The 26,588-nt window shown below is 46.3% G+C and overlaps 1 protein-coding gene across 7 annotated transcripts in view; it reads right to left on the reverse strand.

Moving 5' to 3' along the window:
* The window catches only part of CAMKK2 (calcium/calmodulin dependent protein kinase kinase 2), a 51,203-nt gene that overhangs the window by 17,427 nt on the left and 7,188 nt on the right, over positions 1-26,588 (reverse strand). For all 7 annotated transcript variants that reach the window (XM_055322209.1, XM_055322205.1, XM_055322210.1 and 4 more), the window contains 7 exons: positions 14,952-15,443; positions 10,994-11,041; positions 10,261-10,314; positions 9,481-9,532; positions 8,986-9,119; positions 5,729-5,765; positions 135-156 (listed from right to left, as the gene is read on the reverse strand). In XM_055322209.1, coding sequence (XP_055178184.1) covers positions 135-156; positions 5,729-5,765; positions 8,986-9,119; positions 9,481-9,532; positions 10,261-10,314; positions 10,994-11,041; positions 14,952-15,398 — 794 coding nt within the window. In that variant the 5' untranslated portion in view covers positions 15,399-15,443. Of the gene's footprint in view, positions 1-134; positions 157-5,728; positions 5,766-8,985; positions 9,120-9,480; positions 9,533-10,260; positions 10,315-10,993; positions 11,042-14,951; positions 15,444-26,588 lie in introns of those variants that run through there.

Genomic DNA, 26,588 nt, shown 5'->3' on the forward strand with positions numbered 1-26,588 from the left:
GACACATGCATGAAAAGCAAAGCAGACACACTGGCCTTCACCCTCTCTCACCAGCAGAACCAAGCACCACCTTGAGAAGCTCTGCAGCTCGAGAAGCTTCAGGCATCACAGCCGCCAGGGGTGGGGACACTCACCCTTGGTTGACCAGCTCAAACACTGCAGAGAAGAGAAGAGGGGAGCTATTATATTAGGAAATTGGCAAACCATCTCCCTCCTCCTCCTCCTTCCCAATGGCCCACAGAAACCCAAAAAAACATGGAAACTAGCACTGGGGCTGGGGAAAGGAACAATCCACTGTGCCAAAGCCTCCACTCAAGGCCCTGCTCAGGAGACGAGGGGTCAGAGGCTTCTGATCTCCCTGGGACCCCAGTCTGGCTGTACTTCTAGTCCTTGAAACTGCCCAGGAACCCCTGGCCAGGGAAAACAAAGCAGGGAGACAGGAGACAGGCAGGGATGGCTCATGGGTTCCTTTCTTCTCTCTACTCATACCTTAGAGATTCCAGGTATCTGACTGATACTAAACTATATCCTCTTAGTCACACCCAGATCCTCAGCTACCTTATGGCAAAGAACAGTTCTAAGGAGGGCAGCCCGGGTGGCCCAGTGGTTGAGCGTCTGCTTTTGGCTCAGGGCGTGATCCCGGAGTCCTGGGATCGAATCCCACATTGGGCTCCCTGCATGGAGCCTGCTTCTCCCTCTGCCTGTGTCTCTGCCTCTCTGTCTCTGTGTCTCTCAAGAATAAATAAATAAAAAATTTTTAAAAAAGAACAGGTCTAAGGAGACACAACCCAACATCGGTCTACTTAGGTGCAAAGAAGTAGGCCTAGGAGTCTTTAGATTCAAGAAATAGGAACATGTTTCAACGATCCCTCCCGCATCCTCCACACTGCCAGCTATGCCAGGCCACAGACCAAGAATGCGTGTAGATTCTTCAAACTCCTCAACGCTCTGTGGTCAGCTGGCCCTCAGACTCTTTACCTGTGACTCTCAATCCAAAACAAGACTTGGAGCAAGAGGTGGGGGTGGTGATTTCCTCACCACTTCAAAGGCCAACTCAGCCCACTGCTCCTAAACAGGGCCTTTCTTGACTCAGGTTCACGCACGACATGCAAATGCCTCCCACCATGCCAGCTTCTTCCTGGACCTGTATACATGGGGAACCCCTGCTCCAAGCCACCAAGTGTTAGATAAGCTGTGTTCAGGGAATGCACAGAGTTTTGTTGTTGTTGCTGGGGGATTTTTGTTTTGTTTTGTGCATTTTTAAAAATTGAAGTGAAATTTTCATAATATAAAATTAACTATTTCAAAATTTACAATTCATTGGCATTCAGTATTCACAATGTTGTATGACTTTTGCCTCTACCTAGTTCCAGAAAATTTGCACTCCCTCTGAAAGAAACCCCATGCCCATTCAGTCAGGCCCCTCCCTCCAGGCCTTGGCAACACTAATCTGATTTCTGTTTCTATGGATTTGGCCATTCTGGACATTTCATATACACAGAATCATACACTATGTGACCTTTTGTGACTGGCTGTTTCACTTATTAGCACCATATTTTAAAGGCTCATTTGTGTTGTAGCAGGAATCAGTACTTCATTCCTTTTTATGGCTGCATACTGTTCCATTGTGTGGATATGCCACATGTTGTATATCCAATCATTAGCTCATGAACATTTGGGTCGTTTCCACATTTTGGCTATTGTGAATAGTGCTGCTATGAATATTCCCATTGATGTATCTGTTTTTAGTTTGGGGGAGTATATACCTAAGAGTAGAAATATGGGGTCATGTTGCATACTTATTTTAATTTTATCCTGTTTGGATAAACATAATAGGAACATGAAGCTATCTAGGAAGTGAAAAATGCACACAATGAATTTCAAAATCAAGTGAAGAGTAACTCTGGAGCTGTCTGTTCTAGAATTATCTACTCACATTGGAATTTCTTACAGAAGAAACTAAAAGGTTGTTTCAAAGATCTCCAACGGCTAAGGTGGCTGAGGGACAAGAGTTGGCTCTTCAGATAAGAAGGCTTAAAGGTTCTGACCAGAAAAGGAACTTAACTGTCTCGGGCCCCTCCCTGCCTACAGTGTTGGGTAAGCCCAAGTTAGGGCAGATCTGCCTTGGCTTCAGGCTGTGGTTAGAAGCAAAAAGTAATGACACTAAAGGGAAGGTTTCCATAGACAGGCAAGCTAGCCCCTTCAGCTCTGGCCTATCCTACCTTCATTCTGGAAGTCTTAACTTTCAAGAACTGCTTCACAAATTTATGTGCTTCCTCCCCAGCACAGTAACTTTGTTGGTATGGAGGAAGCTAGCCTGTGAAAACAGGTCTCTTTTCAGCCACTAATAGTTTAACCCCCTCCTGGGGCTGAGAGGTGGGTGGGAAGTTTTTAGCCTCAAGAAGTACTGTGTGTTCTGTGCTCTTTGAGGGTCAGGCCTGTATTTGTAGCTGATACCTACTACCCAGCCTCATACACTACCCTGTCTGTCCTTGACACATCTGGGATTGGAAACTAAAATACAACCCTGTCGGGATTTTCAAAACCACTCAAATCACGTATCAGAAGTCAGGCTGGCTCCCTTCTACACCGCTGCCTCAAAAAAAGAAAAACTCTGTCCATGAAGTTGCTGATTCAAATGGCTTAAGAAACCCCTCTTTCAAGCTTGGGCAGGTTCTTTTCATACTCATCCAACTCCTCTCAGTGGCTCCCTTCTTGCTCTAAAAGGCAAAGTCTTACAATGGTGTGACATGTCCTCTGCCATCTGGTCCCCACTGTCCTGAACAAATGTCACCTCACTGAGGCATCTCAAGGAGCGGCTCTATTTCCCAATCCTCCAAACTGGAACCGTCTGGTTCCCCTGACCCTGCTCAGATTTGTTTTTTTTCCATGGTGTTGTTACTTTGGAAGGCTAAGCATAATACTTAAGTACTGAGGGTATCTGTCTGTCCTTATTGGAGGGAGAAAGTGCCCTGAGGGCAGGGTCTTCTTTTTTGTTTCCAAATAAACCTAGAACAGGGCCTGACAAACTATAATGTTTGTTGAAAGAACAACCAGGCACCTCAGAAATAACCCAGAACCATGCAGAGTCAGGTTAGGAGCCCCAAATAAGCAAGTTATGCTGGGAATGCCATTCTGGGACTAAATTCTTTTACATTTTATGATTTCTGCTGTAGTTCCTTCAAACTTCACTCATTTGCCTACTATGTTTATGAGCTGGCTATATCTATATACCACATAAACTATTATTTATTTCATATTTTTCTTTAAATTGACTCAGTTTTAAAATTTTTAGCCTTGGGATCCCTGGGTGGCGCAGCGGTTTGGCGCCTGCCTTTGGCCCAGGGCACGATCCTGGAGACCCAGGATCGAATCCCACATCGGGCTCCCGGTGCATGGAGCCTGCTTCTCCCTCTGCCTGTGTCTCTGCCTCTCTCTCTCTCTGTGTGTGACTATCATAAATAAATAAATATAAAAAATAAAAATAAAATAAAATTTTTAGCCTTATCCTAGGTAATGACATCCATGAAATCATGAGTTTAGTGAGCTGCTTTAGGTTTTCCTGTATAATGATAAATTAATTCTAAAAAAAATTTTTAGGGACACCTGGGTGGCTCAGTGATTGAGCATCTGCCTTCAGCCCAGGGCGTGATCCTGGAGTCCCGAGATCAAGTCCCACATCAAGGCTCCCTGCATGGAGCCTGCTTCTCCTTCTGCCTATGTCTCTGCCTCTGTCTCTCTGTGTCTCTCACAAACAAAATCTTTAAAAAAAATAAAAATAAAACAATAAAATTTTTAAATGTCTATCCATGTACCCCCCTAAAATCATCTCATATATTTAAAGTGGCAATGATACCACATTTTGAGAAATATTGCAAGTCTGTGCTGTTCACATTTTTTATAATGTTTCTTTCTCAAAAAAAATGTTTCTTTCTCACATAACTTTTTTAAAGTTAAAGTTTTTTAAAGTTAAACACGTCCTATGTTATTTACTGTGTAGCTTCTAAATTGTTCCTATAGGAAGATTTTATAAGTTCTAAAATTTACAAACAAAAAATAAAAAAATAAGAGTTCTAAAATTTGAATATGGACTGCACCCTAGATGCTCTTAAGGAACTGGCATTGACTTTTTCAGATGTAATAACAGTATTGTGACCATACAGGAGAAGGTCCCTACGTGAGATACACACTGAAGTATTCAGGGGCTGAAGCATGAAGATGTCTGCTACTTTTTAAATTTTGGATAGTTCAGCAAAAAAAAATACAGAAATGGATGGGTGGGTGGCTAGACTGATAAAGTAAATCTGACAAAAAATTATTAACTGTTGAATCTGGTTGGTAAGTATACAGGTATTCATTGTACTACTCTTTCATCTTTTCTGTAGGCTTAACATTTTTCATAATAAAAACCTGGGGCAGGGATGCCTGGGTGGCTCAGCAGTTGAGCACCTGCCTTTGACTCAGGTCATGATCCCAGAGTCCTGGGATCGAGTCCCACATCGGGCTCCCCACATGGAGCCTTCTTCTCCCTCTGCCTGTATCTCTGTATCTCTGCGTCTCTCTCTGTGTGTTTCTCATGAATAAATAAATAAAATTTAAAAAAAACCTGGGGCAGGGAAGAGAAGGAGATAATGAAAAACAAAATGTCCTTAGCTACCTTCCTTGGAACTGAAACAAAGCAATGACGTAAGGAGAAAGTGAGCTCTGAGCTGTTTTCAAACCAGACCCATTCAAACCAGACCCCAGATAATCAATCACTCTCCTTGTGCAACAAAGGATGGTCCCCATGCTCATCCAGAAGACTTGTAGTGCCCACCCCCCTCACCTCCTTGATACCCCTCCTGGCTGTCGTCTGTACCCACTCGAAATGCACAGGCTCATTTGAATGTCCACCCAAGCCATATTGCAAGGGCACATTACCTATCAATCACACATTCCTGAGCCCCACAGTCTGCTATCCAGTTTTGAATTAGTCTTGCCCTTCCTTCCTTCATCGTACCTATGCTCAGAGCTGATGGAGGACTGACCTATGTCCTCACCAGTTTTTAAAAATCAAGTCTCCGAGGACACGCCTGAGTCCTTCCATTTCTTTGTGCAGTGCCTTCCAAGACTCCAAATGCCCCACCATGACCTAAGGCTCTCCATCCTCATCCCCATCCCCTCTTTCCGTGGTTTACTCTGTCCCAGTCATGTTTTTCTCAATCACGTTAAGCTCTCACCAGCCTTTGCACTTGCAATTCCCTTTGCCCGGAATGCTCTTCCCCATTTGTAACAGGGCTGTGTCTCACGTGAAGTGGCCCCTCAATCCCTCTCTCAGGTCATCCTATTTAACCTTCAGAGGCTCCATCTGAACTTACCTGGTTTATTTAGCTGTTGACTATCTGACTTCCATGATTAGAATATCAGCTTCACAAGAGCAGGAGCCTCATCTTTCTCACTCACCAATGCATCCTTAGTGCCCAGCATGAGCAGGCGCTAAATTAATATTTGCAAATGAATGAATAGGACCTCCAGATATAGTCCCAGCAAGCACTCCCTTCCACCTCCTGCTTCCAACCAGGGCTGCAACCTCACACGTGGCTCACTGTGGGACCAGCTCTGGCAGGAAAGGGGAAGCTGTCTGTCCTTGGTGAGAGATGGTAGGGACAGGGGATGCTCAAGAGGACCCCTGGGCTTTGGCAGGTGCAGCTGCCTGAGCTAGGGTGGCGGATGGCAAGGGCTCTCTTACCCATGTACAGATGGTCCTCATTGGGGTCATCCAGGACCTATTGGCACAGCCACATGGAACAGGCCGGAGATGAGGAGCAGGGGAGAGGAAGAGAGAAAAATGATATGAGCAGGGAGGAAGCAGCATCCATATGACTGCATTTGCCACAGGAGGGCTGTGCTTTCCACTGGCTTTCTGGTTAAGATGAAGGTACAGGAAAAAACTCAGGGTGTGTGATCCAAGTGGCCATCTGGAAAATAGGCACTTTTTAGCCCAATCCTGAAGAGTCTAAAACACCTAGAAAAGAGGTTACAAAACGGAGGGGCAAATTCCTCCCCTGGAAAATGGGGGGACCTGGTTGGTTCAGTCAGTAGAGCAAGCAACTCCTGACCTCAGGGTCATGAGTTTGGGCCTCATGTTGAGAACAGAAATTATTTTAAAAAGGGACGCCTGGGTGGCTCAGCAGTTGAGCATCTGCCTTTGGCTCAGGGCATGATCCCAGAGTCCTGGGATCGAATCCTACATCGGGCTCCCTGTATGGAGCCTGCTTCTCCCTCTGCCTGTGTCTCTGCCTCTCTCTGTGTGTCTCTGTCTCTCAGAAATAAACAAATCTTAAAAAAAAAAGAAAAAAAGAAAAATTACTTAAAAACAATTTTTTTTTAATTCCTCCCCTGGGAAATGTCTCAGCTTCAATAAAAACCCCACCTGTCTCCTAGGGAGACAACGTGATCCTCAGGGCAAAAATTCAAATCCTGTCTGGGCTCTTCCGACTCCTCAATGAAGTGCCCCCCTGACCTCCTGCCCTTGCAAGAAAAGAAGTCTCCCTGCCTGGAACTGCCACAGCATGTTCCTGCTCTCCTTTCAAGGCCATCCCGCTTTCATCTTGTCACTTCTTTCTATCTTTCCCCCTCCACATGTCAGCCTGTAAGGACAAGGCCCATAGTAGGTGGTCAGGGAATGTTTGATGAACGTCTATGTCCATCTGGCGAACGTCTGATATTTGTCCAACAGGCAGGCTGGCAAACAGTCTTGTTAGGTAGACAGGTCAGATGCCACAGGGCAGTGGAGACAAGAGAGATCCCACCAGGACCCAGATCCACTTGATACACTTGATAATCCAGTGTCCTTGAGCTTCCTCCAAGACGGCTGACTCCAACAGCAGCAAATTGAAACTGTGTAATTCAGTGACAGGTGGAGACAGCTGGCAGCCACTGTCTCTCTCCTTCGGGAAGAAACAAAGGCAGGCTCCTTGCCTAGACAGGTCCTCCTGCCTCTTCCCACATCACCCTCACTTTTCCCAGTCAACCAAGATCCACAGGACAAGAGTCCTGAGAAAGAGATGCACCCTACACGGAGGCCCAAGGCAACCCACCTAGAGCCCTGAGCCCTGCCCTGTTGGGGGAATCAGACCCAGGACATGGCCTATCTACAGCCAACACCTAGCAAGCCCCAGGAAGGCATGGCTGCTAACCATCACACTCACTAAAGGCAGGGATGTACCCCCAAACAGAGGACACCAGCCCTTTGCACATGCTGTTCCTTCCTCTGCAATGCCCTTCCCTGTCCTTTCCCTATGATCTCCATCCAGAGAACAACCAGGGCCATCTCAAATATCCTTTCCCCTAAGAAGCCTTCCTTGCGCTCCATGCTCCTGCAGCACTGCCAATGCATGTCCAATTCTGCACTTTATCACATCCCATTTACAAGTCCTGTCATCTAGACCAGAGGTGCTCCAAATAGGTTTGGGGACTTCTAGGGATCCCCAAGATGCTTTCGGGGAGTTCACGAAGTCAAAAATGATTTTCACACAAAAACTAAGATAATATCTGCCCTTTCTACTCTCATACTCTATTAATAGAGCAATGAGAAACCACATGGCATGAGGAGTCATAACAGGCTGAATGAAAGAGCAGATACGAGGGATCCCTGGATGGCGCAGCAGTTTAGCGCCTGCCTTTGGCCCAGGGCGCGATCCTGGAGACCCGGGATCGAATCCCACGTCAGGCTCCCAGTGCATGGAGCCTGCTTCTCCCTCTGCCTGTGTTTCTGCCTCTCTCTCTCTCTGTGACTATCATAAATAAATTTAAAAAGAAAAAAGAAAAAGAAAGAGCAGATATGAGAATCCAGCCAGACATTAGCAACAACAAAAATTTACAAAAATCTGGGGCAGCCCGGGTGGCTCAGCGGTTTAGTGCCGCCTTCAGCACAGGGCATGATCCTGGAAACCCAGGATCAAGTCCCACATTGGGCTCCCTGCATGGAGCCTGCTTTTCCCTCTGCCTGTGTCTCTACCTCTCTGTGTGTGTGTGTCTCTCATGAATAAATAAATACAATCTTAAAAAAACAATTACAAAAATTTTTACCTAAAATGCTAGGGTGCCTGGGTGGCACAGTTGGTTAAGCATCCAACCCTTAGTTTCAGCTCAGGGAGCAATCTCAAGATCCGGGATCGAGCCCAACACTGGGCTCCACACTCAGCACAGAGTCTGCTTGGGACTGTCTCTCCCTCTTCCTCTGCTCCTCCCCACCACACTCCCTCTCTTTCTCACCATCTCTCTGTAAAATAAATAATCTTAAAAAAATGTAAATGCCACTCTTCTTATATTTTTTTCAGATAATAGAGTTATTTTTCATAAAAATATATTGTCATATAATGGGACTGTTGTTTTTAAATGAATAAACAATTTTTAAATTTCTCAGTTTTAAATCTTAATATGGCAAATAATAAACACAACCCACATAAGCAAAAGCTTTTTGGAGTCTTCAATAATTTTGAAGGGCATAAAGGAATTTTGAGACCAAAAACTGTGAGACCTGCTGATCTAGAACAGGAAATGGCAAGTATAGCATAAAAGCCAAATCTGGCCTTCTGCCTGTTTTTTGTAAATAAAGTTTTATTGGAACACAGCCACACCCATTTGTGTGTGTGTATGTGTATATATGTATACACATACACACACACACACACACACACACACACATACATACAAAAGCTCCAAAAACAAAAATGGATAAAGGACAAGTCTCGGTATCCCCCTTCCCCTCAATTTCTCTATCTGTAAAATGGGACTAATAAATAGTCTTAGAGAAGGGTGAGGATAACATGAAAGAACAGGGGTGAAGGAATGTGGAGCAGTAACTACTAGTCAGCCCTGCAACAGCTGTTAAAACTGTCATGGCTCTCCCTAGAAACCAGTGGTGCGGCGTTTGGGTAACAACAGAGCTGGGCCTGGACAGTTACCATTCTTGCCTCCCTCCTCCCTGTCCCCACAGCTCACCTCCACCAGCTTCACCACATTGGGATGGTCTAGCTTCTTGAGGATGGCGATTTCCTGGTACACCTGCTCAATGGGGCCCCTAGGCTGGATGCAGCCTCCAGGAGCCAGCCGGGTGCCTCGGGGCGGGGGACGACCTGGAGGAGACAAGCCCATCCCAGTATCAGGGCAAACAGCTCTTCCCCTGCAAATGGCAGCTGGAGTTGGGACAACCCAAGCAAGGGGGTCTCGGCAGGGCTGGAGTGGCTGAGGCCACCAGGGGCCGTAAGTGGCTCCTCACCTGTCTCCTCTGTTGCTAGAAATGAGTGAGGCTAGAGACTCAAGCCCCTTGATCAGCTTTCTGTCCCCTCCTTCCCACCCCATTCCTCAGGGCATAGTCACAGGAGTCTCTGGGACCTCTACCCAGACACTCCCTGCAGGGGACACCATGCAATGGGATCTTCTCTGTCACATCCCAGCCCAGCACCTAAGAACAAAGGCCTGGCCCACCAAACTCACGTGGAAAGCCCGCCTGTCGGATCAGCTTCTTTTTGGACAGCACTTTCATTGCCTGCCAGGGAGAAAAGACCCCACATCTCGATTAAAATGGAGAGTTTGGTAGAGGGAGAGTTCCCTCTGCTTCTAGGCCTGTCAAAGCTCTTGGCGCCCTGATGGCCTCAGGACTGAGTGCTTCACCATCAGAGTGGGTCAAGCAGCTGCAGGTGGCCTGGAGGCTGGATGCCAGGGTCCCTCCCAGCCCTGAGGGTGTTTCTGAGTTTCCAAGTCAGCTCTCCTGGTTGGGCCCACAAGCTTTGGGACTTGCTACAACTGAATCAAGACACTAGTGAGCTGCAGGGATGGACGAGGGACTGGCTGTTTTACACACGGGCCAAGTGAGGTTCAGGTGTTATGTCACTTGGCCAAGGACACACAGTTGGCAGATGTGAGAGCCAGAATTTGAACCCACGCTGGACTGACTCTAAAGCCTCAGATACAAGGGCAGTTTGTCCCACTACCACCTGGTTCTGGGTGCTATGAAGGATGTAGAAATGATAGCCCAGAGTAAAGATATGAAACACTTGCTGAATTTATCTATTTTCTTTCTGACCCAATCACTTTGCCTCCCCACTTCCCTATCTGTATAAGGGGAACACCACTTCCTTCCTAATACACAAAAGGAAATGACCTAAGAATAAAATGAAACAAGAGCAAAGAAAATCTTCCAGAAAGCCAAGTTCTGGAAAGGAGGCTTTTGCAGTGGACAAGGGTGGGGGCAGGGAGGGGGATGTGGATACTCACATAATAGGTATTGTCATTTTCATTGTAGGCCAACTTGACCACACCATAGGAGCCCTGGATAAAGGGAGACACCCATTACATACTGTCTAGAAGTTACAATCTGCAAAATGAGGACCCTAATACAGGGGCTGCAAACCAGCAGCCAACTGGCCAAATTGGCTCTGCAATTACATTCTGTTGCATCTGCAGTTTTTAGAAAGTTTGAATTAATCGCTAATATTTAAAAACAGAAAGATCAGATATAAAAATCTAAATTCTCAGCTTCTTTTGAAAAAAATCAGAAGATCTGGCCATATGGACCTATAATCATTTCCACATGTTAATAGTTGCCAGTCCTCACCACTCCCTACTGCCTTAGACCTAGCATGCCTTGCTCATTTATATTACTCACTTGCTTTCTATTTTGGCATTTGAGGTTTTGACCCCTGCAAAGATACTGCCCATTGGCTGAAATAAAAGCAAAAATAGATGTGAGAGCACCTTAGAGGGGGAAAAAAAACCCCACTAATGTTGGTGATATGGAATTCCCTCAAAGCTGTCTGAGCTTTTGTGGAAACACATTAATATGCTGTAGAAAGAAAATAAACCAGATGGACCACTAATGACAAAACCCTCCCCCACAATCTTGCCTCCAAGGGCTTCTTCCCACCTCCAGCTCTAGCGGGTTCCCTCCATCATATCTGAGACATTCTCGGTAGATGCAGAAAACCAGTCTGGCTCCTGGGATATTTACCTTTCCAATTTCATCCTTTAGCGTGTACTGATTCAGCTGTACACAATCCTGGAGAGTTAAGTGGAAACACACAGAATATGAATTGTAGGTTTGCAGCTCGATACATTTTTCACAAAACAAACACATGAACTGGGACCCAAATCAGGAAAGAGAATACTGCCAGTCCCCCAGGAGCATCTCCCAGACACTGGGCTCTCTCCACGGTGACCACTATCCTGCCTGCTAACAGAACAGCTTTAGTATATTGTAAAAATGTGATTATACAGTATGTACTCTTTTAATATCCATGTTTAAGAAGTGTTCCCAAAATGTTGATTTTTAATTAAACAAGTAATCCTGTCTAAGGACCATGTTGTCCTATAAAAACATAAAGTAGCATAAGTGGAGAATATCTGAGTGACCATGGGGCAGAGAATGGTTTCTTAATGGTTTCTCAAAGGTTCTTTTCATACAAAAAGTACCAATATAAAAGGAAACAAATGATAAACTGGATTTCATCAAAATTAAAACCTCAGCTCTTTGGGCAGCCCGTGGGGCTCAGTGGTTTAGCGCCGCCTTCAGCCCAGGGCCTGATCCTGGAGACCCAGGATTGAGTCCCAGGCCAGGCTCCCTGCATGGAGCCTGCTTCTCCCTCTGCCTGTGTCTCTGTCTGTCTGTCTGTCTGTCTGTCTTTCTCTCTGTGTGTCTCATGAATAAATAAATAAAATCTTTTAAAAAATAAAATAAAACCTGAGCTCTTTAAAAAAAAAAAAAAAACTTTGGCTCTTTGAGACACTCACTATTAAGGAAACAAAAGGCAAGCCACAGCCTGAGAGAAACTATTTGCAAACACATCAGAATGGCATTCAGACAGATAAAGAACTCCTATAACTTATTACTAACAACATGCTAATTTAAAAATGGGCAAAAGATTTGAAGAGATTTCTCCAAAGAAGAGATACAAATGATCAAATAAGCACATGAAAAGAGGCTCAAAAAAAAAAAAAAAAAAGAGGTTCAACATCATGACTCATCAAGGAAACGTAAACTAAAACCAGACCCATTAGATTGGCTAAAATCCAAGACTGATCATACCAAGTGTTGTCAGAATAATATAGGGCACAGAGAAGCTTTACGCACTACTGGTAGGAATCTAAAATGGTGCACCCTCTTCGGGAAACAGTTGGGTGGTTTCTTAACAAGCACCTCTCTAGGACATAGCCATTCTGCTCCTAGCTGTTCATCCAAGAGGTGTGAAAACTTGTGCCCATGCAAAGACTTGTAGACAAATGTTTGAAACAGTTTCATCTGCAATACTCAAACACTAGAAACAACTCAAATGTCCACTGACAGGTAAATGGATAAACAAACAGTGGTCCATTGCAGACAGTGGAATACTAGTTAGCCATCAAAAGGAAACAGACGACAACATGGACAAATGTCGAAATCATCAGGTCATCAATGAAGCTAAGCTAAAAAAAAAAGAGTACATACTAGATGATTCCACTTACAGAAAGTTCTTGAACTTGCAAACTAATCTATTATACTAAAAAGCAGGTCAGCAGTTACCTGGGAAAGGGGAAGAAGGGGGAGGAATGTGTCATCGGGTGTGCCCAAAAACGTCTGTGATCTTGACTGGGGTGAAAGTTTCACAGATGTATACATTATCAGAACTGATCATATTGTACACCTGAAATATGTGCACTGTTTTACTTCAATTATACCTCAGTGTAATTAGGGAAGAAATGTTAGGTGATAGATGAAATAAAACTGAGAAAAGAAACATGATAGAAAATAACCCTTCGAAGTGTTACAGATAAGCCCAACACTTCCCCTGAACCCCCCCTCCCCAATTCTAACCCTTTGCCCAAACCTTGGTATCAGTTTGGTGCATAAACTTCCAGGCCTTTTTCTATGTAAATGCACGTATACATGCACCTGTTGAAAATACAGAGCATTGTTTTGGGATGGGGTTTGCAGAGGCAAAAATGATGTCACACTAGATCATTTCTCACTCAACAACGTCGCTGGAGACAGTTCCATGTCAGTGTGTACACAGAGACCTGCATCTTTTGACCTGCTGTATAGCACTCCTCGGCTCACAAAGCCCTCTCTTCACCAGGGGACATTTTAGGATACTTCCACTGTTTCTTTCCAGTGTTGATTTCATTCCCTTTAGTCCTAGAAGGATGTGACAGGCAGAAGTGGGGCCCTGCAGAGCTGACCTAAGAGGTCTCGCTGCCCCTAATCCAAGCCCCAAATGTTGCTGAATTCATCTTCCAGATTCTACTCTAATCCTATTAGCCCCTGACACTTCCAGGGTCAAGTCCTGACTCCACTCCTCTGACCTTGGCAGAGTCGCCTAGTTGTCCACCAAATACCAGGCTCTCCTTCCTTCCTTATAAATGGAGAACTGGATGGCAACGACTGCATTTCCCAGCCTTTCTTATAGCCAGGGGTGGCCACATGTCTATGTTCTGGCTAGTAGGAGGTAGACAGAAGTTGTTGGGTAGAGTTTCCAGAAAAAAGGACTGACTTAGGAGGCAGATGACTTTTGCTCTTCTTCCCTGCTCCTTCTTCCTGTCTGGAATGAAATTGTAATGGCTATAGTCACAGCAGCCATCTTGAGACCATGAGGTTTTAAGGACAACAAAAGAACCAAATGGGTCCCAAATGCTGACTTCAAGATTTATTTTACATGATAAATAAGCCCTATTTTTGTTGTGGTGAAGGGGCTGTGTGTCTCTATTTCTCTAGGCTGACTCAATTCTAACTGAAATAAACCTAAATTCTCCCTCTAGCTCTGTTGCTGTGGTGCTCCCCACGTGGGCCCTATTCTTTAACTAGCTGAACCCCAGATTGCCCTTTCCCCCCACATCCTGCCTTTTACCTCTGGGCCTTTACTCATGCTGTGCATTCCCCTGCACTGAACTCTCTCCAGTTATGAAAGTCCTACCTAGCCCTCAAAAATATAGTTATATTATCAGCCTCTCTAGAAAGCCATTCTCTATGTCCATGCTTCTCCCAATTAAATTCATTCCTTCAACAAATATTTTTGTGCTCCTACTATGTGCAAGGTACTGTGCAAGACGCTGGGGACATGATGGTGGACAGAACTGTTCCTTCTGAGCTTACGTTCTAGCTGGGGAGACAAGCCAAAACCAACAGACACACATCTGTGATGAGTGCTGTGTCAACGGGGTGACAGAGTAGAGATGGGCTGGGGCCGAGGCTGCTTACAGAGGATGGTCAGAGAGGCTCTTCAGAGGAGGAGACATTTGAGTTGAAACTCGGCTGTCAGAAGAAGACAGCCCTGCAACGACAGGGAGAGATTCCAAGCAGAGAGGACAGCAGCAGGGGTGAAGGTAATGGAGGGACTGGGGGTGGGTATCTGAGGAATACAAAGAAGGCAACGTGGATGGAGCCCTAGGAGTCGGTGGCAGAAAGGCAGGAGATGGGACAAGGGCAGAACACGCAGGGCCTTGGTGAGCCCTAGTGGGGCTTGGAGTTCTAACCCACCTCTCAGAAGTTTTCAGTAGGAATCAAATGAGAAATATGCATACAGTGCTGAGAGCAGGGCCTGGCACCCTGCGGGAAGGCCTCTCACCCACCCCTACCCCCAGCACAACTCCTGATCACCAGCACCTGCATCTCTGCCAGAGGCTCTCTGTGGCCCCCGAACTTCCCTGGCCACTCTCAGGGCAGGTCACCCACTCCCAGCAGCCCTCACCAGCTACCCTGGCTCTCAGTCGGGATCACTCTGAGGTACAGAACTTTCTATGCTGTCAAACAGGGTTCCCCAGAGATGGAGCCCGAGTCGCCCACGATGGTAACAGGCTCCATCCTGCCCCCTTTGTTGACCTCCTCTTCCACTCTCACTTCCCACCCCCACCTGGGGCTCCCGGGGTCACCTCTCAAATCCATGTTCTGGGAGAGCCCCGCTCCATAGAGGCCCCGCCGGCCGGGCCAGCTCACACACCTGCATGCCGGTGATGGAGACATGGTGGGACTCCACCGTGGGCCGCCGGGGCAGCCGCGGCGAGGACTGCGGGGAGCCCACAGGCGAGTGGGGCAGGACCGGGTGGACGCAGCGGCCGTTCGCGTCCAGCTGGGACCGCTCCTGCAAGGAGAGCTTGCGACTGCACAGCTGGGGCCGGGCCTGAGACCCGGAGGCAGAGGCGTCGAGGGGCACCTTGCAGCCCTCAGCCTCCAGGGGCCGGTCCCGGCTCAGGCCGCGGTCCACCGCGCAGCCCGGCTCACACTCGGTGACCACGATGAAGGACTCCATGCCCAGGCGGATGCTCAGGGACGAGAGGCCCTGCAGGGCCTCACAGGGCTTCTGGCCTTCACTGCCGCTGCCACCCCCCAGCTCATCCTGGAGGGCGGCCGGGTCGCTGCTGGGCTGGCTAGAGACGCATGATGACATGGTGCGTGGGCCCGGGCACTCCCATCCGGCAGCAGCGAGCGCCACCTGCGGAGAGAGGAAGGGTCAGCCGCTCCCTGCCCGCTCCCTGCCCGCTCCCTGCCCGCTCCCTGCCCCGCTCCCTGCCCGCTCCCTGCCCCGCTCCCTGCCCCGCTCCCTGCCCGCTCCCTGCCCGCTCCCTGCCCCGCTCCCTGCCCCGCTCCCTGCCCGCTCCCTGCCCCGCTCCCTGCCCCGCTCCCTGCCCGCTCCCTGCCCGCTCCCTGCCCCGCTCCCTGCCCGGCTCCCTGCCCGCTCCCTGCCCCTCTCCTCCGACCCGCCTCCAGCCGACATCCTCAAAATATCTGGCCAAACTTGATGGGACAGGATCTTAAGTCTATACAGAACATACTCCATATTTCCTTAATTGAAAAGCCCCTCCTCGGGAACTTTCCTCGATATCTTAAAAGCCATCTACGAAAAGCCCACAGCAAATATCATTCTCAACGGGGAAGCACTGGGAGCCTTTCCCCTAAGATCAGGAACCAGACAGGGATGTCCACTCTCACCACTGCTATTCAACATAGTATTGGAAGTCCTAGCCTCAGCAATCAGACAACAAAAAGACATTAAAGGCATTCAAATTGGCAAAGAAGAAGTCAAACTCTCCCTCTTCGCCGATGACATGATACTCTACATAGAAAACCCAAAAGCCTCCACCCCAAGATTGCTAGAACTCATACAGCAATTTGGTAGCGTGGCAGGATACAAAATCAATGCCCAGAAATCAATGGCATTCCTATACACTAACAATGAGACTGAAGAAAGAGAAATTAAGGAGTCAATCCCATTTACAATTGCACCCAAAAGCATAAGATACCTAGGAATAAACCTAACCAAAGAGGTAAAGGATCTATACCCTAAAAACTATAGAACACTTCTGAAAGAAATTGAGGAAGACACAAAGAGATGGAAAAATATTCCATGCTCATGGATTGGCAGAATTAATATTGTGAAAATGTCAATGCTACCCAGGGCAATTTACACGTTCAATGCAATCCCTATCAAAATACCATGGACTTTTTTCAGAGACTTAGAACAAATTATTTTAAGATTTGTGTGGAATCAGAAAAGACCCCGAATAGCCAGGGGAATTTTAAAAAAGAAAACCATAGCTGGGGGCATCACAATGCCAGATTTCAGGTTGTACTACAAAGCTGTGGTCATCAAGACAGTGTGGTACTGGCACAAAAACAGACACATAGACCAATGGAACAGAATAGAGAATCCAGAAATGGACCCTGAACTTTATGGTCAACTAATATTCGACAAAGGAGGAAAGACGATCCACTGGAAGAAAGACAGTCTCTTCAATAAATGGTGCTGGGAAAATTGGACATCCACATGCAGAAGAATGAAACTAGACCACTCTCTTGCACCATACACAAAGATAAACTCAAAATGGATGAAAGATTTAAATGTGAGACAAGACTCCATCAAAATCCTAGAGGAGAACACAGGCAACACCCTTTTTGAACTTGGCCACAGTAACTTCTTGCAAGATACATCCACGAAAACAAAAGAAACAAAAGCAAAAATGAACTATTGGGACTTCATCAAGATAAGAAGCTTTTGCACAGCAAAGGATACAGTCAACAAAACTCAAAGACAACCTACAGAATGGGAGAAGATATTTGCAAATAACATATCAGATAAAGGGCTAGTTTCCAAAATCTATAAAGAACTTATTAAACTCAACACCAAAGAAACAAACAATCCAATCATGAAATGGGCAAAAGACATGAAGAGAAATCTCACAGAGGAAGACATAGACATGGCCAACAGGCACATGAGGAAATGCTCTGCATCACTTGCCATCAGGGAAATACAAATCAAAACCACAATGAGATACCACCTCACACCAGTGAGAATGGGGAAAATTAACAAGGCAGGAAACAACAAATGTTGGAGAGGATGCGGAGAAAAGGGAACCCTCTTACACTGTTGGTGGGAATGTGAACTGGTGCAGCCACTCTGGAAAACTGTGTGGAGGTTCCTCAAAGAGTTAAAAATAGACCTGCCCTACGACCCAGCAATTGCACTGTTAGGGATTTACCCCGAAGATTCAGATGCAATGAAACGCCGGGGCACCTGCACCCCGATGTTTCTAGCAGCCATGTCCACAATAGCCAAACTGTGGAAGGAGCCTCGGTGCCCATCGAAAGATGAATGGATAAAGAAGATGTGGTTTATGTATACAATGGAATATTACTCAGCCATTAGAAACAACAAATACCCACCATTTGCTTCAACGTGGATGGAACTGGAGGGTATTATGCTGAGTGAAGTAAGTCAATCGGAGAAGGACAAACAGTGTATGTTCTCACTCATTTGGGGAATATGAATAATAGTGAAGGGGAATATAAGGGAAGGGAGAAGAAATGTGTGGGAGATATCAGAAAGGGACACAGAACATAAAGACTTCTAACTCTGGGAAATGAACTAGGGGTGGTGGAAGGGGAGGAGGGCGGGGGGTGGGGGTGAATGGGTGACGGGCACGGAGGGGGACACTTGACGGGATGAGCACTGGGTGTTATTCTGTATGTTGGTAAATTGAACACCAATAAAAATTAATTTATAAAAAAAAAAAAAAGAAAAGAAAAGAAAAGCCCCTCCTCACGTACAGAGGAATTCCAAACTCAATCTGGGTAGGAACCAAGGATGAGAAAACCCCAAAATAGAGTACGCCTGCCCCCTACAGAGGTGGCAGCTACTTTCAGCTCAAGCCAATTGCTGCTAAAATGGGATTTGGGGGAGCCTGGGTGGCTCAGCGGTTGAGCCTCTGCCTTTGGCTCTGGCGTGATCCTGGAGTCCTGGGATGGAGTCCCACGTCGGGCTCCCTGCATGGAGCCTGCTTCTCCCTCTGCCTGTGTATCTGTTTCTCTCTTTCTGTGTTTCTCATGGATGGGTGAATAAAATCTTTTTTAAAAATTAAAAATAAAAAATAAAATAAATAAATAAAATGGGGTTTGGGACTTCAATTGCCTGTCCTCCCCCACCAGCCCCCACCACCGCCTTTTTAACATATTTATTTTTAAGAGTTTATTTATTTATTCACGAGAGACACAGAGAGGCAGAGACATAGAGGGAGAAGCAGGCTCCCCGCAGGGAGCCTGATGCAGGACTCCATCCCAGGACCCCAGGATCACAACCTGAGCAAAGGGCAGATAGATGCTCAGCCACTGAGCCATCAAGGGGCCCCACATACTTATTATTTAATGTTTTCCTAATTCAGCACCCTAATTGGTGCCTGCCAGGCATAAGGCAAACATGAAGTCAAAAGGTTGACATTGGGGCACCTAGCTGGCTCAGAGGGTAGAGCATGCAATTCTTGATCTCAAGGTCACCAGTTCAAGCCCCACAAAACATATTTAAAAAAAAGAAGTTGACATCAAATAGCTTAGCAGTTCCTCAAAAAACTTAAACAAAGAATGACCACATGACCCAGCAATTCTGTTTCTAGGTATGTACCCCAATAGCACTATTCTGGGTAGCCCAAAGGAAAAACAATCTACATATATCCATCAACGGATGAATGGATAAACAGAATGTGGTCTAACCACACAATGAAATATTATTCAGCCCTTAAAGGAATGATGTACACCTGCTACAATCTGGGTGAACCTCAAAAACATCATGCTAAGTGAAGGAAGCCAGACCCCAAAGGTCACGTATGTATAATTCTCTTTATTTGAAATTTCTAGAGCAGGCAAATCCATAGAAACAGAGAGTAGATTAGTAATTGCCTAGGACTGAGGAGGTGTTGGGGAGAATGGGAGTAACTGCTAATGGGTACAGGGTCTCCTGGGGTGATGAACATGTTCTGGAATTAAACAGAGGTGGTGACTGCACAAAATTCTCAACGTACTAAGTGCCACTGAAGTGTTCACTTTTAAATGAACTTAAAATGTGAATTTAAAAAAAAAAAGGTTGATGCTGTCTTAGACTGTCAATTCCTTCTGTCTCTAGGACAGATTATTAACCTTTGCTTCATGTATTTGACAAATTCTTCTGGACAAATGTCACAGGTGCCAGTAGGATTCAGAGAGTACATCCACGGATGCCAATGGTGGCAGCTCCATACTGATCACCCACATCACAATGTTACCAGGCAAACAGGGGTGTGGAGTAGAGAGATTTCATGAATGAATAAAAGGGTATCTCTTGAGGACACTGTGTGGCAGTGAGGGGATAGAGAGGAAGGTGCAGATGGGAATAGAAAGCCGGTGGTTCCTGGAGGACTTGGATGAGAGGCAGAGAAACGCCACTTGCCTTTTAGGGATAGTCCTGTAAGAAGTATTTATGAAACAGCTTCTGTGTCCGGCAATCTGGACGGTAAGGTAGGTGGATGGGATGAGAAAAGCATTAGCAAAATCACTGCAGCGTCCTAGCTTGGACACAGGCACAATTTATGAACACAGAGGTCACGGTAAAAGAGCAACAAAGAAACCCATCACGTGATAAGATGCTTAGCCTTAGTTATAGGAAGAGAAGTGCAAATTTAAACTACAATGAAACGGTCTAGTTAACTACACTCAACAAGTTAACTGTACAATTACCATATGATCCAGCAATTCTTCTCTCAGGTATATACCTGAAAGAATTGAGAGTAGGAATCCAAACAGATACATACACACTCTTGCTCCTGTCAGTACTATGCACAGTCAAAAGGTAGAAATAACCCAAGTGTCCATCAACTGTGGATGGATAAACAGAATGTGTTCTATTCATACAAGAGAATATTATTCGGCCATAAAAAAGAATAAAGTTCTGACACATGCTACACCATGGATGAACTCAGAAAACATGCTAAGTCAAACAAGCCAAATATTAAAGGACAAATACTGTATGATTGCAACAACATGAGGGACCTAGAATAGACAATATTATACAGACAGAAGAGAGAGAGTTACCAGGGATGAAGGGAAAGGGGAAGAGAGTCATTTATTTATGGGGTACAGAGTTCAGTTTGGGGTGATGAAAAGTCCTGGAAAACATAATGGTGGTGGCTGAACAACCCTGTGAACGTCACTAATGTCACTGAATTGTATACCTACAAATGGCTAAAGTGGTAAATTTCATGTTATGTGTATTTTACCAAAATTAAGAAAATAAATAATAAAACTATAAGGAATTACTACTTTTTCCAACCATCAGATTGGCAAAGACAAAAACGTAATATAGCACTATTTTGGTGAGGCTATGGGGAGTATGAATTGGTACCATCCTCATGAAAGGAAATTCACTAATATCTGACAAAATTCCATATGCACGTACCTTTGAGTTAGCAATTCCACACCTGAGTATTTATCCTACAGACAACCTTACACATGTGAAAAATGTCTTCTGGTAGTGTGGCTTGAAATGACCATCCACAGGGGACTGAGTAAAGAAGAATGAGGTACATGGTATTCCAGGAGAAAACCATGCATTTATTTTAAAAGGGGTGACTCTACACAGCGTGATAGGAATTAGCTTCAACACACAGTGTTATGTGGAAAAAAGACCAAAGCATTAGTATACTGCTGTTTTGGTACAGGGGTTGAAAAAAGCCATACATGTGAAAATAATTGTATATGCGGCAGTGTATTTCCAAGAAAGGTATATAAGAAAATGGTTAACAAACAAATGGTTGCAGAAATAAGGGGACAGGGTGGGAAGGACTAACTTTCCATTCGGTACCATGTGCAAACTCTTTGGAAATGAATTCTTTTTTTTTTTAAGATTTTATTTTTGGGGCACCTGGGTGGCTTAGTCAGTTAAGCATCTGCCTTTCAGCTCAGGTCATGATCCCGAGGTTCTGGGATCAAGCCCCACGTTGGGCTCCCTGCTCAGTGGGGAGTCTGCCCCACCCCCTATGCACAGGAGCTCTCTCTCTCTCTCTCTCTCTCTCTCTAATAGATAAAATCTTTAAAAGAAAAAAAATTGGGGGGGGGGGAACCCTGGGTGGCTCAGCGGTTTAGCACCTGTCTTCCACCCAGGGCGTGATCCTGGAATCCTGGATGTGAGATCAAGTCTCACATCGGGCTCCCTGCGTGGATCCTGCTTCTCCCTTTGCCTGTGTCTCTGCCTCTCACTCTCTGTGTGCCTCTCATGAATAAATAAATAAAATCTTTAATAAAAAAAAGAAAAAAATTTTTAATCACTAAACTCAATGTGGGGGCTCAAACTCACAACCCCGAGATTAAGAGTTGCATGCTCCACCAAATGAGCCAGTCAGACACCCCCAGAAATGAATTATTGAAAGAAAGAAGTTAACCGTAACCATAATAGGAATTAAGATGATAAACCTAGAGGGCTGAGGCAGGAGGAGGTGGCAGCTGGTCCCACTCCTATTCCTCTATCCCACCCTTACTGTGTCTGAGGAACAAATCACTGTGTTCCTACCTTGGCTTCCCTATCACTGAAAGAATCCAACTCAAGTTCAAGGGTCTGTGGCCCAGCTTGTTATTATGTTACACTTTCCCCAGGAAAGGAAAAGCAGGGCCCTTGAAGCTCCAGTGCTTGGACTCACCATGTACAAATGACTTAGCTTCCCTCAGCCTCAGTTTTCTAATCAATAAAATGGGCAGTCACCAGATAGACATGAGGATTAAATGAGCTAAATACTCAGTATGTCTGGTACATGGTTACATGACCAAAATCTATTCTTTCAACAATTACCTACTGAATGCCTACTACCTGCTAGGCTGGGTTCCAGAATGTTCCTACAAAGTACTGATGTCCAAGCCAGCCAGCCTGCTCTTGTGTGGGTTCCATCGCCCTGGCCATTAGGATCCTACCGCCCCCAGGGCAGGGGAGCAGCTCTAGTGGCCTGTCCTCCCTCCCAGAACCACCTTTGACAGGGCTGCAGAGTTCCTGAAAAGAAAATTAGTCTGGCAGCACCTGAGAAAGTTAATGGAGAATTTTTTTCTTGCCAAGAAAAAAAACAATTGCTTATCGATCTTCACTCCAGGCCAAGGACACCAAGCCATCTGCCCCCAGCAGAGCTGCTTTTAATCAGTCTCCTTGACAAGCTGATGTCTGGCCAGGGCTTTGGCCCTTGAGGTATGGAGGAGGCAGGAGAGGAGATGAGGGCCTCTATGCCGGAGGGGTAGGTGTGTGCAGGTCTCAGGAAAGAGGACCCAGACCTCAGTGCCTCAAGACCATCTAGAGTCCCCTGGTCTCCAGCGAGTCCTGACAGGCAAGCCAGCCATTCAGCCTGAGGAGGAGGATCTTCCACCACTAACCCCTACAGAGTCCAAGCCAATGTTCAGATGGTTTTGGGGGGCAATAGACCTTACAAGGTCACAGGCTCTATAAAGATCTGATAAAACCTATCAACACTCTGCCCAGGAGAAAAAAAAAATCTAACGAACACAATGGTTTGCATAACAACAGCAATAGCTAAACAATCAATTAAGCACTTATCCTGCAGCAAGTATGCTAACTACTCTGCTAGGGTCCTCTGATCTCCACAGGCTCTCGGCAAGGGAAAGGATGCTAAGCATGCCTTCCGGTGGTGAGGGGGGGGGGGGCTTTCTGCAAAACTGCTTGGTTTTGACAAAAATGCCAAGAGCCCTCTCCCCAGAGCCTCCTGCCCAAAACCTATGTCCTCTCCCTCCTCCTGAAGACCTCCCCATCCCCCCAGGGCTAGCAGCCCCAAGCTCCCCCACCTCTCACAGGGTAGCTCAACAAAGCAACCAGACCTTTCCTGAAGCAGATGGAGCAGGCTCCGGGCCAGGATGAAGGGAAATGCTCCTTCCTCTGCAAGGAAGCCAAGTGGCACAGGCCTCTAGGAAGTGCATTCCCATTTCCTGGGGCCTATTGCCAACCTGTGCCTGCTCACCAAATGCAGAAGCACCACAGGATCCCAGCACAGCAAGCAGCCAGCAAGTGTGCCCCCTGGCAAATGCCCCAACCCAAGGCGCATTACCCTGCAAGGGCTTGCTCCCTGAGGTCCCCAGCACCATGGGATAACAAAGGGTCCTGGGGGGGCACCTGGGTGGCTCAGTGGTTGAGCATCTGCCTTCAGCTCAGGTCGTGATCCCAGGGTCCTGGGATCAAGTCCTGCATCGGGCTCCCCACAGGGAGTCTGCTTCTCCCTCTGCCTATGTTTCTGCCTTTCTCTGTGTGTCTCTCATGAATAAATAAACAAAATCTTAAAAAAAAAATCCCCAGATAGCTATGAGGATACTGCCAAGGCCAGAGACAACGTCCTCCCTGGGATAACAGGCTTGGGCAGCCACATCCTCTCTCACGTAGGGAAACTGAGGCCCAGGGAGGTCCTAAAGGAAATTCACTCACCCATTTGTTCTTTCAAGTAATTACTGAGGACTTACTACGTGGTCCACAAAACAGATGTCATTTCTTAAAAGTAGGTACATGGGATACCTGGGTGTCTGAGTCAGTTGAGTGTCTGACCCTTGGTATTGGCTCAGGTCATGATCTCACAGTCATGATAGGGAAACCAAGACAGGAACACAATTAATGAATTTTTTCTCAGACACAATAAGGGTGGGATAGAGGGATAAAAGTAGGACCAGCTGCTACCTCCTCCTGTCTCAGTGGGAAGTCTGCTTGAGACTCTCTCCCTCTGCCCCTCCCCCTGCTTGTGATCACAAGTAGGTGTGCACAAGCTTTCTCCCTCTCTAAAATAAATAAAAATAAAACCTTAAAAAAAAGTAGGTACACAAATGACTCTATAAGTACAAACAAGGAGAAACCAGGACAAGATAAAAGAGAAGATGGGGGGGACACCTGGGTGGCTCAGTTGGTTAAGCAGCTAACTCTTGATTTCAGCTCAGGTCATGATCTCAGGGTCATGGGATTGAGCCCCTTGTCCCACAAGGAGTCTCCTTGAGATTCTCTCTCTCTCTCTCTCCTTCTGCCCATCCTCCCATACATGCACACGTGCTCTCCCTCTCTCTCTCAAATAAATAAATCTTAAAACAAAAAAGAGGGGGCACCTGGGTGGCTCAGTCCATTAAACAGCCAATTCTTTTTTTTTTTAATTTTTATTTATTTTATGATAGTCACACAGAGAGAGAGAGAGAGAGAGAGAGAGAGAGGCAGAGACATAGGCAGAGGGAGAAGCAGGCTCCATGCAGGGAGCCTGACATGGGACTCGATCCGGAGTCTCCAGATCGCGCCCTGGGCCAAAGGCAGGCGCCAAACCGCTGCGCCACCCAGGGATCCCTAAACAGCCAATTTTTGATTTCGGCTCAGGTCATGATCTCAGGATCTGAGGCTCCGAGATCAATGGGGCATCTGCTTGATGATTCTCTCTCCCTCTACCCCTCTCCTTGCTCATGCTCTCTCTCTCTCTCTGTCTCAAATAAATAAGTCTTTTTTAAAAGAAAAAAAAGAGAACAGAGGGCCCACTTTAGATCTGAATGTGGGTGGGGCCAGGTCAAGTAAGATCTTGCTTGAGGAAATTCTATTTAGGCTGAGACCTATAGCGTGAACAGGTGCTGAGGGGGCAAGAACTTGTTCCAGGAGGAGTGAGCATCTGAGAAGGCCCCAAGGCAGGAAAGACGTGGGAATACTGGAGGAAATAGCAAGAGGCACCACCCCCTCCTCCCCAGACGGGAGGCTGGGCCTCCAGGACTGTGAGACCACACAGTGCAGTACATCATCACAGCAGCTCTAGCAAACCAACATAGCTCCCACCCACCCAGAGAAGCCAGCTGCCTCAGAAGCCACAGATGCAGAGGTGTTTCCCAATGCAAGAACGAGAGCCCTGGGGGGGGGTGCTCAGCTGGACTGGTGAACACAGTGCTAAGGGGTGATGCCAGCAGGAATATTCCAGATTCCAGCCTTGGCCCAGCCAAACAGTCTTATCAGGGGATCCCTGGGTGGCTCAGCGGTTTAGTGCCTGCCTTCAGCCCAGGGCATGATCCTGGAGTTCCGGGATCAAGTCCCGCATCAGGCTCCCTGCATGGAGCCTGCTTCTCCCTCTGCCTGTGTCTCTGCCTCTCTCTCTCTCTCTCTCTCTCTCTCTCTCTATATATATATATATATATATATATATATATATATATATATGTGTGTGTGTGTGTCTCATGAATAAATAAATAAAATCTTAAAAAAAAAGTCTTATCAGTTCAGTGACACCAACTCTTACAAATGTCTGTCCTTGAGCACTCTTTAGTTTGGAGGCACAGAAACTGTCTCCCCAGAGACAAAGGCCCTCCCTTGGCGCACAGCAGGAGGGATAATTCTAGTTTTTGCATGCAGAGACCCTGTCCCCATCACAGCCATTAGAGCAAAAAGGTGCAAATGGTGACTCTCAGATGACACCTGGCCACCAAAATATTTTGCCTGGCCTACCCTGTGTCTAAAACTATTTGAATGAGATGTCAATATTTTAAAGCTGGGACATTTCAGATAAAAGTCAACATTTCCAGAGTCTCTTGAAGTCACTCCAATAGCACTGGACCTGTATTCTCTCCTGGCAACAGTGCACCGCAGCTTTGGACAGGAGATACAGTTACCCACATGCCACAGTCCTCACCACCCCCGTACTTGCCTCCCCAACACGGAAGATAGGCTGAGTGCATGTCACACGCCCATCCCTTTTTCCACAGCTCCTGACCTATCTCACCCCCATGGGCCCTGCTTGAAGATGCATCAGATGTCAGTGCTAAATAGAGCACACATTGGTGGTCACCTGCTCCAGCCATTTTTCATTTCACCAATGAGAAAACAAATGTTTAGAAAGATTTATGGATTTGCCCAAAGTTAAGCAGTAGTTCCAGGAAAAGCTAAAATTGGTCTGAGTTTTTCAAGAAGAGGCTAAAAGTTAAAGTACAGCCTTGCAATGTCCACATATTGCATCCTAAATAAAGTCCAGGCTGGGCAAAATCTCTAACAAAGAGGAGCATACAGCCTATGCCTCTGACTTCTTAAGACCTCAACCTGCTTGAGAGGGGAGTACAAAGACATGGAGTCCTAGGATGGTCAGAAAAGAAAGGCATAGATTTGGGAATAGAGACAATCAGCCTGACTTAACTTGTGAGAGCTGTGGCTTTGCCCTTTTTGTTTACTGATCAACTCCAGAGCCTAGAACTTTCCAGAACACTGTTGGCACTCAGTAAATATTGGCTAGAGGCCATTGTTTATATCACTCCCAAGGCTCCTCAGACATTTTCTTTAGTTGGCCTAGAATCTATGTTC

This window comes from Nyctereutes procyonoides, unplaced genomic scaffold (genome assembly GCF_905146905.1).
Source record: "Nyctereutes procyonoides isolate TBG_1078 unplaced genomic scaffold, NYPRO_anot_genome, whole genome shotgun sequence".
NCBI lineage: Eukaryota > Metazoa > Chordata > Mammalia > Carnivora > Canidae > Nyctereutes > Nyctereutes procyonoides.